Raw genomic sequence first — 16,840 nt, forward strand, 5'->3', positions numbered from 1 at the left:
AGACGGAAAGTTGCCTGGATCTTTCCAAGACACCTATGTGCAGACATCAGTATGAGCATGGCACTTCAGCTGATCAAAAGACAGCTCTGTATTGCACAAAAGGAGTTGCTCTCTTAGAGGCACTGAATGACCATGTGCGTGGTAACTGGGTCAGAAGAAACAGGTCACAACCAGCATACAAAAGCAGGCTGGCTTTGAAAGCAGACAGGGTCAAATGCCCCTGTGCTGCGAGAGGTGGGAACATCACTTGCTGCTGTAGGTCTCTTAGCTAAGGGCTGTGTGGAATTTGGGCTCTGAAATAAAGGTGATTGAGGCATCCATAGCCATGGCCAAGCTTTCACACAGTGCTGCCACAAAACACTTAACCTGAGCAGGGAAAGACCACCATGTGCCACATGCTGTGAGCTGTAGCATCTCTCTGCTGTCATCAACATGGGTGTCTTTATGCAATGTGCTTTATTCCATCAGAGAGCTACTGAGCCTATTCTTGCTCAGCGTGGCTGCAGTCTGCACCTACAGCGTTGCTCAGTGGGCATCTCACCCACTTTATACCAGCATGTTGCTCCAGCATTCCCAGGCTCCTGGCTTGCTCCATGGCAGCACAGCGCCACTGTGCATCAGATACTTACCTGTCACTACAGATCCACCCAAAATCTGTCCACAGTCTGATTCCAGGTGACTTACTCCTAAAACAGACAAAATCTTTTTCACTGTTTCCTCTGCTGCTTCCACCTCCTTCTGCCTGGATTGCACAACTATGTCTTTGCTCACTGTATGAAGGACGTCTTTACAGCACACAAGCCCTTTCATCTTTACCATGATCAGAACAAGCCAGTGCACCTTTGCTAGTTCACAGTCTCCTTTAAACTGGGGTGAGCTGAACTTTCTAGGCAAAGATTTGACCTCTCCTGAAATCCCCTGATCAGCAATTTCCCTTGCTTGCTCTTTCATGTTTGAAGCATTATGAAACACTGGAAAGGACACATCTTCATAAGGAAGTTAGTGAGAAAATTCAAATAATCAACTCAGTCCCAGGAGACCTGGGGTCTCTTTCCAAGTTTGAAAGCTCCTTCTTAACAGAAGTTTTGCTCTTGAAAGTCTTCTGGTTAGCAGGCAGCTGATGATATGGCTTCTCTGGAGCCCGATTATACTTCCAGCCTAGGGGCAAGTAATAAAAAATCTTGCCTGGCTCTGTGAGGTCTGAATGAGGTGCTAACACTGAACATCTGCTGGGGCCTCTGCCCTCCTCTTCCCCACCCTGCTTCTCTGTGCTGGGCATTGAAGCATTCTCCATTTTATAGCTTGTGGCAATGAAAGGCCAATTGAAGAGGGAAAACATTACTGACAGCATTATCCAACAAATCCAGACTCTGCTTTAACTGCTCTCCATACGGGACTTCGGCAAGTTCACCACTGCCAGGACATGCTGAAAAGATCTGCATTGTATGGCAGCCTTTGAAACAGTTACCAGCAAACATTCACAGTCCTACCCAAGAGAGACAAACAGACTACACATACATTTATTACTTCATACAACCAGACTGCTTGCTGCACAAAAATTAACAGTGCCACCCAAGAGGATGTTTAGAGAGACACTTAAACACAGCTTTAAAACATGGGGTTTATGTAATTTAGGTACAAACTACAGAGGCACCACACGTGTGCGTATATATACACATACACACATGTGCATTTGCATCTCCATACACATACAGACACAGACAGAACAGATTGTCACAGCAGGTTGTGGTACGTTCATACACTGCTCTTTGAGGAATCCAACATCCCTGCATGAGGGTTTCCACCACTGGGAAACAAACCAGGGCCTTGAGTTGCTGCCCCTGTTGGTCTGACCTTCCTTCCCTTGCTGCACCCCAGTGCTGGCTCCCCTCTTGAGTTAATAACCCAGTCTCCAAGCCCATCTAGGTTAAATGCACCACTGGGACTTGGTAAAGATACGAGTCAGATCCCTGCTCTGGAAAGCCTCGGCAGGGAAGGGATGGTCTCTGTATTCTGGGATGCCTGATCTAGCAGGGCCCAGGTGTAATGCTCAAGTACAGCCGTCGTACATCTAAACATCTACAGCCTGGAAACTTAAAATTTTCCTGCTCTGCAGCAGTAACGGATGAATTGACCTGTACAGGAAAAGCGTATTTGGATAGAAATCACGACCTTTGCAGAAAAAGACTGCAGCACCTGAATGACTGCTACTAGAGGGAATGCCCATTACAGTGAATTTTGCTTAACATCCAAGAGGGGAGTTTAATGCCTTAAGGTAGAAGGTTCATCAAAGAGCTGAGGAATGAAATAGTTGATAAATGCTGTGCTTTCATCAGCAGGAAGGGCACTGCTGCTTGCAGCACAAAAAGTGAGAAAACTGGTACTTGAACTTTCCTAAGATGTAACTGCTGGATCCCAGGCACTGCTCATGGGCTGCCAAACAGGGCAAATTCTTGGCATTCATGTCTATTCCCTTCTAGATCTTGCTTGTGTAGAGTAAGCACCTCAGGCAGCAGTGGCCTTTCTAGTGTTAGACCCTGAAGAGCTATTCTGGTACTGGCCACAAAAGATTCACTTAGCTTTACTATTTCTACTGCAGTAAAACAAACAATCAAACACAGAGTATCAGCTGCAGCCTCCAGCTTTCATATGGAAGATATGTCAGGCTGCAGCAATGTTTTCAAAGCTTTTCTCTATATAGGTCCAGTCATTCCCTGGGAGGAAGAGACTAGCCCTGGTAAGAATTTGTCCAAAAATTACAGAGTCAACACAGCTTTTGTTTGCTCATCTTCCAGTGCACAGAGAACTGTTCCTTTCAGTTTAACAGCCACAGGTACTGTGAATCCCAAGGGCTTTGCTGTGCATTTAGTGCAAACTGGTCAGGAAAGAAGCTCTTATTCTCCTTGTAGGTGACAAGGAAAAAGCTGGTGTCCCTTCTGCACTAACATGATGTGTAACAGGGCCTAACATTAGACAGCAGAGATACTCTGTCCTTGGAAAGATGTGAACAGTAGATGTGTCCCAACCAGTCTGGGGCCCCAGAAGATATTTTTCTGGAGTGCCACACTGAAACACGCTTCTAAAGCCCAGACTAAGTTTCATGTCAGATATAAAACTGACAGAACCGCCATGCTGTTTCTACATGCAAACTGGGGCAGCCCTTTATAAGACAGGATCAGAGATGTGGTCTTCACATAGAAAGAAGGAAAGAAAAAGGAGTATTGAGAGACAAAGCAGCAATGGTAAACAGCTTCGAAAGTCGCTTGTGTAATCAGATAGATGCTGCAGACCTGTCAGGCACATACCCTGATAGTCCTTGTTACTGAACAGTAAACACATTTGAGCAGCGTTTGCCTTAGTGGTTCACATGTCATAGCCCAAGAGACCAGTGTGCTCAATTACTGGCATTATTGGGAACTTCCAAGAACTAGCAACAAGGAGCAAACAAGGATATACTCCCATTCAAGAGGAGGTGCTGTCTCACGCCAGTTTGCCACATCTGGCTATGCCACTAGGAGTCTCAGCAGAGAGCCAAAGGGCAGAGTACCTACCAAACTGCACAGCAACTCAAATCCAAGATATTTCAGGTCTACCTTGCAAAATCACAAAAAAAAAAAAAAAAAAGAGCACTTGCATATTCCTCTGTAAATCTGACCTCCTTCTCATTCCTATCACTGGAAACCTTCATATATCAGACTCGCAGCCCAAGTCTGTGAAAAGCTCATATAGTCAGCATGACAGCTATACTCTAGAAAGAGTATTTCTCATGCTATTTTATAATCCAACCCTTCTTACTCCTGCACTTGTCCAAGGGAAAGGAAGAAACAGGTAAGCACACAAATGAGATTGTACAGATTATTTTCCCCATAATCAATAACATTTACACATGTTTAAGAAATCGTCATTAAAAATATTAAGCATGAACTGATCTACGACATGAACAGGTACAAACCCCATTGCCTAGTAAAGCTAGGAAAGAGTTCATGTCTAATCAGAAGTGGTAGTCCACAACAAGAAGTTTTACAGACAGCCTTGATATTAGTGTCGTTACTGTATTAAACTCTTGGTACTTAAATAATAATAATAGTTATAATATCTAGACAGCACAAAGGATGATACATAAGCATAAAAGTGCAAGACATAACTTTAGTCAAAGTGCCTACTGGTCAAACTGGTAATAACTATTTTCAGAGATCAAGCATAAACCAGACTGAGAGCAATCATTTTCCTCTCATTTCCATCAGAAGTTGTCACAGGTAACATCAATCCATCCTGAAGTGACATCAGTTCCAAACGGGTATACATGAGAGGAGAGCCAAGCCCACATCTTGATGGAAAGCTGATCCTCATTTCCTCTGTGTAATGCCAATTAATCCACAGATTTTGCTCTGAATATCCGAGCAGAGAGAGAACAGTTAACTTCAATGCCACATTCTATGGAGGCAGAGTCAGCAGCTTAACAGAAATGTAGCACTTAAGAGCAGGGGGTATAGCAAGCCCTTGTTAGCTCCTCTGGAGTCACATCCCCCAGCTGATTTATTGATTCCAGCCATAAAAGATGACTATGAGGAGGTTAAGTAACACTTCTCTTCATTGGAAAAATAAAAAGATTATCCTCACAAGTATAATTTTTCCCTTCCTGTTTGTCTTATTTTACTGTTTCAGAGATAAAACATTTTTTACAATATCAGCTTGTACTGTGTTCACTCCCTTTAAAGGCAAATGGATTTTAAAAGATCATGTCACCATAAAGCTGTGGGATGGGGGCAGAGGTAAACCTTTTATTAAACCTGTAAAAGATTTCTAACTCATTTTGCAAGGTAAAACAACAAAACCTATAAAACTCTAGCAATGGAGATCTGTCACTGAGATTAAGCAGATCCAAACTCCACCATCCATTTTTCATACTTCTCCAGGTCTGCAGCAGAAACAGATTTGGAGATTTTCTTCAGAGCCAACTCAAAGTCCCCATTGGTAACCGGCATTTGAAGCTCCTCTTTAGAAAGTGCACGAATCTCTTCTGGAGTTAAGCCGTTAATACGTCGTCTCATTGCCATTAAAGAGGCATCCCTGGAAATACAGGACAATGTATGGGAGCTAACTGCTAGCAGCATGTGCTGTAAGCCTATGAATTTTGATTGTATTCTCTTGCTAGAAACCACTGGCAGAAACACTTAAGAGAGCATTTATTTACCCTACAAGATGCAGTTCACATCTTTCTTAGCTTCCATCTTCCCAGATCACTACATTAATTCAACGTAAAGAATGCATTGGCACCAAAACCCACTTAAGCATATGGTAAATGTGCAGAGATAATTAAAACTATAAAACTGAAAACCTTTTACAATGATTCATAGAGATAAAATTTTACAACTTCAGCGCAGGAAAGGGCAGGGTGGGAGCAGAACTGCTCTCCGAGACTTTCAGACTTCTTGTTTTTTTCAAACTTGCCTGGATTTTGCATCCCCATCCTCTTAATTTCAACCCTTTTCTCACTATGTATCTCAAAAGTGTAACCCAGTTGTTACCTGCTTGTGCATAGCACGTGGACCTGCAAAGGGCAGTGCAGGAGGCATGAGACACGAGCATCATGTGGTCCCGCAAGGCTGAGGTCATAAGCGCCTATGGCTCCTCATGCTCTGCCTACTCTGTGACTCCTCCCCAGCTTGGATGCTGCCAGCGTGGCCCACTGGCATGGAAAGTACTGATCATTTCTCACACCATGGCCCACATACAGCCTGAAATTACATCTTCTCTTTCCCCAGGTTTTTCCCAGCAAGGGATAACACAGGCCTCAGGGAGAACAGGTAATTTAACTACTGCACTGTGTGACACACACCAAATTTTCAAAACCATGGAGTCATTTTACAATTTCAACAAAGCAGCAGGGGACATATAAAAACACCCCAAGCCACGTTCTTAAAGGATCAGTTTCTGTTGGCAGGAATCCTAACTTTATAAGGGACAGAGACTTCCTTCCGATAAGTTTTTTCAAATCCCTGCCCTACACCAGGAAAGACTTATTTATCAAAAAATGAAACAATTTGTGGGAACAGGATAGAATTAAATTAGATAGAATTAGGATAGAAATTTCCTTAAGACTTAAGACTCCTGTTCCCCCTTAAGGGAACAGGATAGAATTAAATCCAGTACTAATGCTATAAATTATCTGTATCATCCTTGCACATAGAAGATTCAAACAGAAACCAAGACTCTGCTGCTCTGGGGGTTGTCCAAACATACAGCATATAGAAGCCCCACACAAGTATTCTGTGAAACGTTCCTTTGCATCACAAAATACTAGCTCTTAAACTCATGGGATTTAAAAGCAAACAAATAAAATGAAATAGATCCAAACCTGTTGTGCACTACATAACAAATGCAGTAAATGCAGCCAACAAGATTTGCTCAGAGAATTTTTTTGTGTTTGGATCCAAGAATACTTCACCACATCTTGCAGAAAGACTCCACAGTCTTTAGACCACTCCACACGACAGGAACACACGGTTCCAGTACTGGGCCTCAAACACAGTCACTGTTAGCTTCACCTGCAGTGGGTATTACCTTTTATGACACAATGCAAACAATGACTTTCCATGTAGTTTTATTTGCAAAATAAGGGGAATGAGATACCTGCAAACATTAGTGATGTCAGCACCGGAATAGCCTTCAATCTTCCCAGCAATTTCTTCAAGGCTGATATCAGGATCTAGCTCTACTTCCCGAAGATTAATCTTAAGTAGTTCTGCTCTGCCTTTTGCTACAATATAAAAACACTTGTTTGAAGACTTGCAGGAGTAACATTAAAAAATATACAAACACAACTAAGGTTTTTCGTAATAAGCACAAACAAAAGGATTTAGTATGAGAAAATGAAAGAGACAGAACAAATCACAGTAAAGTGTACAATCAAATACTATAAAGTTTATGGTTAAAAGCAGTATATTAAACCAGCATGCTCTAGAGAGATTTGCCAAAGTCCTATGTCACTAAAAATGTCTGTTACGTCTCAGATGACGAAGCATTTGGTCATATACTACCCAAAGGCACAAAAGCACAATCCTACAAATGTCCGCTACTTCTCACATCCCTTTGGATTCACTTGCTGCTCAGGTGTTTGATGGCATATTATTCACACAGTTCCATTAGAACCACAATGAGAATTCTATTAACAGAGCTTCAGACAGCATAAACCCCCTAACAAGAGGCTGAACTATAAGCATATGTTTAAGCACTTTACCCAGTTGGGACCCAAGAAAGCTGCTGAAGCCTGATAGAAAACAGATACATTAATACAGTAAACATATATTAATATATTTACAATACAAGTGTCCTGGTATTCCACTACCAGACCTAGATGAACTGTGCATGCCTGGATAACTGGCTGGGTAAATGAGCACTTATGCAGCCAATTAACCATTTTCTTGTAGAGTGCATGTGCACATGTGCATTTGGGGACAGATGTTAAGCAACAACCTAGGCTTGTAAGATGGAATTCACATCTGACAGCTTAGGCCTCAGTGTTACTCTTCACAAGGGTGGTAAAGAAGAGAACAAACGCTCTCCTGGCATCTTTATTTCCACAGTGACCAATTTTTATGACCTAGAAAAGAAGACAGTCACAAAAGAGGAAGTAGCAGTAGGAAAGGCTAAAAGTCTTAAGGAAATTTCCACGTTTTATTTTTTATTTCTTTTAATTGAGGGGGTATATCAAAGAAATTAGAAAGCTTGTCTAAAGCTGCTGGTTTTGTGTGCTTTGCAGAGCTGTCAGTAATACAGTCATCAATCACACACAACTGGCACTAGCTATAAAATGGAGATTTGTTATTTACAGAGCACAGTGTACATATGGCATACCTGCAGAGAGCACCCTGTATCAAAGAGCATTCTTCTAATCTTTGCTATGGGGCTAAGCAAGTCTTTGCAGTATTTTGAAAATTAAACACAGCAGATTATATACTTTCATCAAATTCCACAATATACAAGTGTATATATATCATATCACTTTTTCAATTACAATGCCTGACCAGATCAGATCACACAGCACAGTTATAAGTGCATCATTTAGATTTGCCCAGAACAGCTCAACATTCTTATTTACAGAACAGATGTAACAGAACATCAGACTGGAAATAAAACTGTAGCACACCTCGTATGCTGTCCAGGGTGTAATACAGTGTGTCAAAACCAATCTGGTTTAATTAGAAACAAGAGCAAGAGCTGATAGGATTTTAAACTAATTGGTCATAAAGACAGGCATCCTGTTAGGAGCTGTTACTGCCTGTAAGCTGCACAGACAAGCTGTGGAACTATTAAGTGTCCTTATACCTGCTAAACTCAATCACAACTGCTGTCTCCGTGAACATGCATCTTATTACCTAGAGTGCTCATGCAGGGAGATGAGGCATCCACTGTACCAAGAAACAAAGCTATGCAAACTTCAAGGGATAGGAATCTCAAAATTAATAGGACAGGTGAATGACAGCTAGGAAAGACAATACAAGCTGAGACATATTAAAGCAGGAAAGGCATCAGCCTGCTGCATTCTGAGTGTCTCGAAGCACAGTCATACAGGCAAGCAAGCGCGATCTACAGCAAACTAAGCCTGTAAATGAAAATTCATGGATCCACTTCTTTGCATTTGTCTGCAAGAGCGTGGAGTGCATTTGCAGTATTTGTGAACATGTCCAACGGCTGCCTTTGATGATCACTCAAGGACTGACTGTTAAACATTTAAAATAATTCCAGGCTCATTAAAACTAACTCTCTTTCAAAATGTAAGAGCCATCAATGGGCTTGCAATGAAATGCTGCAGCTCTTTGTTGGTAAGCCCCCAAGCAAGTAGTTGCTGTTCATTTTTTCCCCCCCTTTCTCTTACTCTCCTCAAAAATAAAGCAACCCAGCTGAATGATTAACCCCCAAATTTCACTGCTCATCACAAAACCATAAAAATTGCTCTCAACTCAATGGTCCTGCATTAACACTAAGCTTGTCTTGCAAAGGCCATTTTAAAGGAAAATGCTCATAGCAAACATACCTGTGGGCAAAGGTATATAAATCCTCTTCTCTAGTCTTCGTCGGAGAGCTTCATCAATATCCCAGGGAAAATTTGTAGCAGCTAACACCATAACCATCTTGGAAGGGTCATCATTTTCCAGAGCACCACCTACCCCTGCAAGCACAACAGTTTAAGTTTATTTCACAGGTCTTATTGATTGAAATGCTTGCTAAGAAACACTGCAGACAAACATTGCAAAAGCATGGTCACAGCTAAACAGCCCTATATAGTCCTAGTGCCCCTTTCCAAACTTCCCACACCTTAGGAGTGACAAGACCATCTGTCACAGAGGGGGACAGTTCATTCTTCTGCTGAGTCAGAGGATGGCTTTCTCTGACAGTGCTAATGACACAGTCCAACTGAAAATGCTCTCTCTGCCAAATCCGGCCATAGAACAAATAAGCAGCACTCCCCATCCTCCCAAATGAGGACTGCAAAGCAATTACCACTTGGAGGCAAAAAGCTTCTTACCCTGAGTTTATCACAGTGAACCTGCACATTTGAGGACATTATAAATAGGAGTTAAACAGCAGCTGCAAAACAGAGGTGGTTATCAAATCACTACACTATACAATATCCCTCAGATGGTCATCCTTGTTATGTGCTGCTGCACAAACCAGGTACTAAATCTGACTAAAAGGGCAGTATTAGCTGCCACCACAGAATACAGCAAAAATCAGATCTCACAATAGAGTCCCCAGGCTGGACACTCTAGCAAAGGGGAGAAATTTGTTTAAATTGCATTAAAATTAAAGACCTGTATTAAACTGCACAAACCTCCATGATTTGCTTCTGGAGTCTGTGTCTCTTAAAAGCTTTAAACTTACCATCAGAATGGCCATTTTAGAAAAAATAAAGCCAAACACCTTTCAGTTATCTGCCTTCAAATGTTCCAAAAATGCTCCAAATGCTCCTCTCAAGTCCTGCCTTCTTCTTCTCCTATCCATAAAGCCAGGTTTTCCAGACTGCCCACGTTCTTACATCCCCACCTATGAAGAAACAGCACCCCAGCCCCAAACTTGGATCTAAACATCTGTTACCGTCCATTTGCACAAGCAGCTCAGACTTGACTCTGCGACTCGCCTCATGCTCATCAGACGTGCCTCTGCGGCTGCAGATGGAATCGATCTCATCAATGAAGATTGTTGCTGGAGCGTAAAACCTCGCCTTTATTCAAATGAAAACATCACTATTAGGGCTGCAGCAGCAAGGACAGGCTCTCGTCAGACCACAGCCCAGTCCCACTGACTACTTACAGATGTTTCCTGCCTGTCACAAGAAAATAACTCAAGATCCTGATTTACAAAAACTGTCTGGCATATGCTGAAGTTTATACACTTTAAATTGTACTCCTTGCGTCAGGGGTCTTTCAGAGCTGGTTGGCTTCCTCATCAACCAGTCTTGCAAAGAGGAAAAGGAACACAATCACAGTACAGGCAGTTTTCATGTAGGTTTTTGTGTCAGTGAGGGGCAAGTATAGAAGACGGAAGGGATCTCAGCCTATCTCAACCAAGACAAGTTGTAACTGAGAATATTGTAGAGGTGCACTGAGGAATCCAAATTGGTGAATGACTCCAGTATAGGTCCACATGCAAATGTCTTTCACATCCCCTGCATGATAGACTGCATCCACAACTTCACTGAGAGGCTTGTGCCCATCATTCAGAACAGAAACAGAATTAAAACATGTATTGCTTCTAGAATAACAGTTCCAAATTTCTTCCAATTTCAAATCTCTTTGCTATGGGCTTGTTGTCCCATAACTGAATAAGAACTGAATTTTTGTTAAGGTCACAACTCTGTGCTTAACTCTAGAAAATGCTAAACATGGGTGGTGAACCATTTCCTTCTTAGTCCTCAATAACAAGTCAGAAAAGGATGGAAACACAGATCATGTTTTCCTAACTGACTGAAGGAGCGTCAGTTCAATGAACTCTGTGCTTCCAGCATGCTACTGGAGGGGCAGGAAACCACGAGATATCCTTTCTCACCTTAGCGATCCCCAGATCACATCACTGAAGACATACCATTTCAAACAAGAGGCGGACCAGCTTCTCAGACTCGCCCCTGTATTTAGATGTCAGGGTAGAAGAAGACACATTGAAGAATGTTGTTCCACACTCTGTAGCAACAGCTTTTGCTAGCATTGTTTTGCCAGTGCCAGGAGGACCAACCATCAGCACACCCTGCAAGGAGAAAACAAAGATAATGAACAACAAATAAAGAAACTCTGCATTTGATACTCTACACTACATTTCAGTATGATGCAAGATCTGTATTTAAATTGTTTAATAACATAACTGCCATCAGTCAAAAACACAAGACAAGAATCCCATTTCCAAGAACAACATGGAAGTGTTTTGCAACTTCTTTTTACCACTCTGCTGGAGCCTGAATCACAAACCTGGTAATTGTTGCTGCACCTATCACCTCAGAATTGGACAACTGAATCAGACAGACACAGCCTGGACTTGAACTTAGGCTTTTCCCAACTCACAAGGAGCTGCACAGGCAGATGAAGACAATGAATTCTTCTTTGTGGAAAAAAGGCCCCTTTAAGGAAACCAAAATACTTTTGCAGAAAATTGTATTCCCCCAGTAGAGCACCCTTCTGTAGAAAAACGTTCTGCCAAAAAATCCTGACGATCTGTATGTATGAATCTGGTTGATTTTTACATTTAAGTATGCACGAGAGCATTTACTGAATACGACAGTTTGTCATACTGTTTAATCTCTCCATCTCAGTACTTCTACAGCCATACTACTGCATCGTAGCAATTTCTGGCTGAAACACCATCCTCACCACACTGATGGATAGCAGAAGAGCACTGCTATTTCTGTTTCATAGATAAGCAACTGTGGCTCATGTGGACTACCACTCAAGCCAACAAAAGCCTAATCTGAGCCTCAGTGATTATTCAGAAAGCTTTAAATTAGAAAACTGAACTACAGTTAAGTCCCAGGTTGGCATCCACACCATCAGGCTGTCTTTCCACCTGTGGTCTATCTGAAAGAAAGAGTAAGGAACACACATCTCTGCAGCTCAGCACACTTACCCATCATTATACAAGCAGGTTTTTAGCCAGACACACAGTGCTCTCAGGACCCATGTTAAGATTGTAGCACTGAGACTGGTTAATCACTCTTGACATTATTTCTAAATACAGTTATCTTTATGGATAGTCTTCCCAACCCTTTCAGCAGCAGTGCTGCAGAGGGATGCCACGCTGTTCCATGCCTGCAAAGCACTATAATAGGGCACTGTGATTTTAAGCATGGCACTACGAAAAGGTAGTGCCCAAGCAGCTTGGGTTTTTTTTTCCCCTCTCAACTGCAAGATCTTATTACATGCTAACAAGAGTTTTCTAAAGTAAAGTTGCACTGTGTTCCAAGGGTAATAAAATTAGCTAGAATTAGAATTACACATCATAATGTGCTTTGCAATTAATAACTTACATAAAATGCCACAGCAAGAAAATATCTGCTAAATGCAAGCCACATAGCAAATTAGATTTCATCTACTCCTCACAAAATTTTACTTCAAAAAGCACAAAGAATGACATGGAAGAGATCTATAAAACCAAGTCAACCGGGAAGACAATTATTCAAAAACGTACTATTCAAGAGCAATAGCCTCTCTGTACTCCATTTTCCATTAACTCTTAATACCTTTATTGCCATTTAACACTTAGCTAATGCAAGCTCAAAATACATTCATCGGTAAATTAAGTCAGAAATGTTCACGTACCATCCATACAGCTACCCGTCCAATGTCACTCCTCGGGCTGCCCAAGGTTTCCTAAGCTGCAGAGCAGCAAGCATAAAAATTAAATGGACTCTTTCACCCCATGAACATTCAGACGTATACTGGGCTTTGAGTTGCTGCACAGTCATACTGATGTTATAATAATACTGCAAGTACAACCCTGGAGTGACTAGGTGAAAATTACTCAGCCTGTGATATGCAGGTCAGATAACTTATTGTTCTCTCTGAATTTCAAATGGTTTTATTCAGTGTCTTTTAACAAGCTGTACCTCAATTCAAATCACATTTGACCCCTGTGTTTGACAAACTGTGTTTTCTACAGGACCTGGTGATATAAGAGACTAACATCGTTTTCTGGATATTGCTTTCGTCCTCCATTATTATGGAAGGTCAAATTCTGGCTGTGACATGGTTTAGTGTGAGGTGTCCCTGCCCATGGCAGGAGGGTTGGAGCGAGATGATCTTAAGGTCCTTTCCAACCCTAGCTATTCTATGACACTATGCTGCTTTTTGAAGCCCATTGCTTTGCATTTCCTGTGCAACTATTACAGTGAGCGTTACGTTGCACATGATACTGGTAGCATTACATATGTGCATAACACTGGTGCAAAGCAGATGCATTAGGTGGAAAAGCAGGGGAAAACCAAGCTCTCTGGGGATGAAGATGATACCAATATCAGTTAAAAGAACTTGAGTTCTCAGCAATACAAGATATGCATGGTTGCAAACAGAAATACATAGGATCAAGTTGCACTCTCTCTCTCTCTCTGCACACTGGGAGGCTGCCACTTACTCACTAGTTAAAATCCTTGACAAACACAAAGACTTCTTTATTCTTCCTCTAAGGCTGTTAATCCAAAGTATTTCAATAAGAAGCTGAAATGCACCACAGGGAGCAAGTATTTTGATGAAATCACTGCAGGGTTACTTCTTGTTGTTGTAACAATCACTAGCAAAGCAGTGGGAAGCACAGCGAGCAACTGGGCCTTCTTGGCACAAAACAGTTTGGAAAAAAAAGAAAGAGCAAGCCCATGGACCCTCAGAAATTCATGGCTGCAGCTACACAGCAACTGTGTTGAATCAGGGAAGACAGCTGCCTGCTTCACACAAGTCACCATCCTCTGAATGCAGGCACAAACCGTGAGGGCTGTCTTGGGAATTGTTCTCAGGAGAGTCTAGACATCCAAAACCAGATTTGGCTGCCTTTTCCCTGAATTACTGTCCTGAATGCCTAGGCTCAACAAATGCCTGCTGCTATACTGATTACTGCAAGAAACACTCTTCCCTTCAAAACTTCTCATCCTTGTAGCACAGTCAGAGGTCAACAGTAGGGAAAAATACATGCTGTTGTGTGTGAAAAATAAATTCAGGAGAGTTACAGCTTCACAAGTCACCAGGGAAAAGGCTAACAATGACGACTCTTCATGGACTTGTCAGAAATCAATCTGCATTGCAGACTGAAGAGAGGAAATAATCTTAAATTTTTTCCATGTCTACAACCACCTCATTTTCAGAGGCAACACCACTCAGTAGGAAAAGATAATCTCACACAGAGATAGAGACTGTAACTGTTTAAAAGACCAGGCTGTTGTTTCTTTATCCACTGCCACAATGCTCAGAGACAAGGCCAATGGCACTCTTTAGGTCCCCTGCAGTCTGCTGAGATGCCTGCCTAACAGACAGATGGCCACTACATCCTCTAGGGATGTTAATACATGAAAAAAGCATAGCAGCTCTTCACTCCCTTAAAAGTTCTTGAAGACTGGACAGACAGGGCCCCTGCAGTCTATAAGGGTATAGATATAACCCCTTCTATGCCAAGAGGAAAAGAGAGATTCAGCTGTTCAAAACACACTAAAATCTTACCCTACACTTGTAACCCATTCTATCTAGGCTCTGTCTAAGCCAAAAGCTCAGTTAACCTTTAGGTTAATCTCCAGGCCATTGGTACTGACCACCAAACCCCAAAGGCCATATAGCCTGGGGCTACATTTGAGCTGCTCCCCTGAAACTCCCCAAAACTTCCATGAACAGCACTCAAGCAGCCATCTCCCAGCTCCTGCTGTCAGCTCCCACTCTTTCCAACTTCCTCTCTTTATTGTCCATAGACACCGCAAGCCCGAAGAATGACAAGTCCTCCACTCATTAGTTCCTGCAGGGCTTTGTTTTGTAAATCAGCAGAATAATGGCGATCTGGGACTGGCTCAGGCCGGAGGAGGACAGCTTTGAGGGTCAGACCTAAGTATAAACCAGTAAGTACAAGGACCAAGCAGGAAAAGACGGCACAAGTCTGCAAGTAATACAGGATCCGACACATGCTGCTGAATCTGCATACAAAACAACAGAAACGACTCACGTACACAGCATTCCCTAAGCATGCCATTGCCTTGCAGACTCAGAATAACAGACAATTTGCAGCAGTCTCTTTTCCCCAGTAATCCTTCTCAGTAACAATAAAGTCCTTGTGCTGTGACTAGTTATTCCCTAAACATGTGTCAATCCATTCTGCAACAAAAGCAAGATAATCTCATTTTCTGTTCACAGAAATGCTCAACAACTTCCTCCTGCCTTGTCCTTTTTAGCTCTAACCAAGTCTCAGACTGGGCTCACCCCTGGTCCATCAGCCGGGCCAGCTCACTCCTATACCTTTCCCATTTCCCTTCTTGCAGCTCACTCTCCCAACTGCATTTCTCCTACTCCAGCAGTAACTATGCCCAGATGTAAGTGTAACTGCAAAGCTAAATCACCTCTCAGATTAGCCCCCTCTCTCCTTGTTTCCTTGCATGATCTAGCCTGCAGTTTGCTGTCTGAAACAGCTGGCACATGCAGAATAAAGCAGGACTGCTTTCCTCTGTGAAGTGTTGAAGAACAGCCACCATAATCCTAAACAGAGCTATCTGTTAAGCATTTCTCCTTCTGTCAATATACCCTATATGTTTTCTCACATGTACAGGCTGACATATAGAAAGTGTACTAATGTCAACAAGCTATGACTGAGTAAATACAAAAGAATCGCTATTTAATGCAAAGCCTGCATACACTTCCAGCTGTTTCCTTCAGTGCATTTTACAGAATTATAGAATGCTTGGGGTTATAAAGGACCATGAATCATTATGAGATGATTTCATGAAGAAATTCTTGATCTTTCCCATTTGCCTTTTCAGTCTTCTGCTACAGGCATCCACACATATTACAGCAGCAGACATGCACAGCTAAAGCTTGCTATTTACTTAAAACTCCAAATAAATTCCCACCTTCCAAGGTCTTCTAATCCCTTTGAAAAAATCAGGCATCCACATTGGAAGAACAACAGCTTCTCTCAATAATTTCTTGGCTTCTTCCAAATCTGCTATGTCATCCCTGTGCAAGATGAAGAAACCTGTGTAAGATTCCTGTACAACAGTATTTCTTCTATTTTTATATAGGAAAAACAGAACAGCCTTCATACCATCTCTTTTAGCATGCCAGTATATGCCTCATGAGAACACTCCTATAATCCGGTGACCTAAAATTGAATCTACTTTTGGAAGGTAGGAAAAAAATCATTTTCAGCTCAAGTTACCCAGAGCTGCTTAATTAAAAATTGTTTTGAACAATGTGAACACCAAAGTGGCATCGTTAAAGTTCTCTGGAGCATGCTTTCATTTCAGCAGTACCTGTAATGGATGTACTGCACATTACATCAGTTCGCAACAAAAGCTTAACTGTCATCAAATTAATAAACTGCTAAAATGAAAAGACCTTGTTTTGCCTATCTGTAGAAGATTATGATAGCTCCCTGTTTGAAGAGTTAGAAGAAAGATAATTTCTCTACTCCACACTAACAAAACCACTTGAATTGAGAAAATCCCTCATACCAATGAATGCTTGGATTCCTTGACACGATGTCCCTTTCAAGAGCTTCGACCAAGTCTTTGTCGTAACCCGCTCCATCAAATTTTGGAATTTCCCCATCACCAACTTCCTGGGGTATTTTCTTGCCCTAGAAGTGAAAGTCATACAGGCTCATAAGGACA

General features: G+C 41.9%; 1 protein-coding gene across 1 annotated transcript in view; it reads right to left on the reverse strand.

The window, feature by feature from the left end:
- Positions 1 to 3,841: 3,841 nt before the first annotated feature.
- The window catches only part of KATNAL1 (katanin catalytic subunit A1 like 1), a 32,235-nt gene continuing 19,236 nt past the window's right edge, over positions 3,842 to 16,840 (reverse strand). Inside the window, exons 5-11 of the mRNA XM_057410396.1 lie at positions 16,682 to 16,806; positions 16,079 to 16,184; positions 11,086 to 11,244; positions 10,099 to 10,225; positions 9,038 to 9,172; positions 6,634 to 6,760; positions 3,842 to 5,070 (exon numbers count right to left, since the gene is read on the reverse strand). Of these exons, the coding sequence (XP_057266379.1) occupies positions 4,872 to 5,070; positions 6,634 to 6,760; positions 9,038 to 9,172; positions 10,099 to 10,225; positions 11,086 to 11,244; positions 16,079 to 16,184; positions 16,682 to 16,806 (978 nt within the window). The 3' untranslated portion in view covers positions 3,842 to 4,871. The remainder of the gene's footprint in view (positions 5,071 to 6,633; positions 6,761 to 9,037; positions 9,173 to 10,098; positions 10,226 to 11,085; positions 11,245 to 16,078; positions 16,185 to 16,681; positions 16,807 to 16,840) is intronic.

This window comes from Pezoporus wallicus, unplaced genomic scaffold (genome assembly GCF_028554395.1).
Source record: "Pezoporus wallicus isolate ANWC-B61680 ecotype Strahan unplaced genomic scaffold, APGP_CSIRO_Pwel_v1 contig_1876, whole genome shotgun sequence".
NCBI classification, from domain to species: Eukaryota; Metazoa; Chordata; class Aves; order Psittaciformes; family Psittacidae; genus Pezoporus; species Pezoporus wallicus.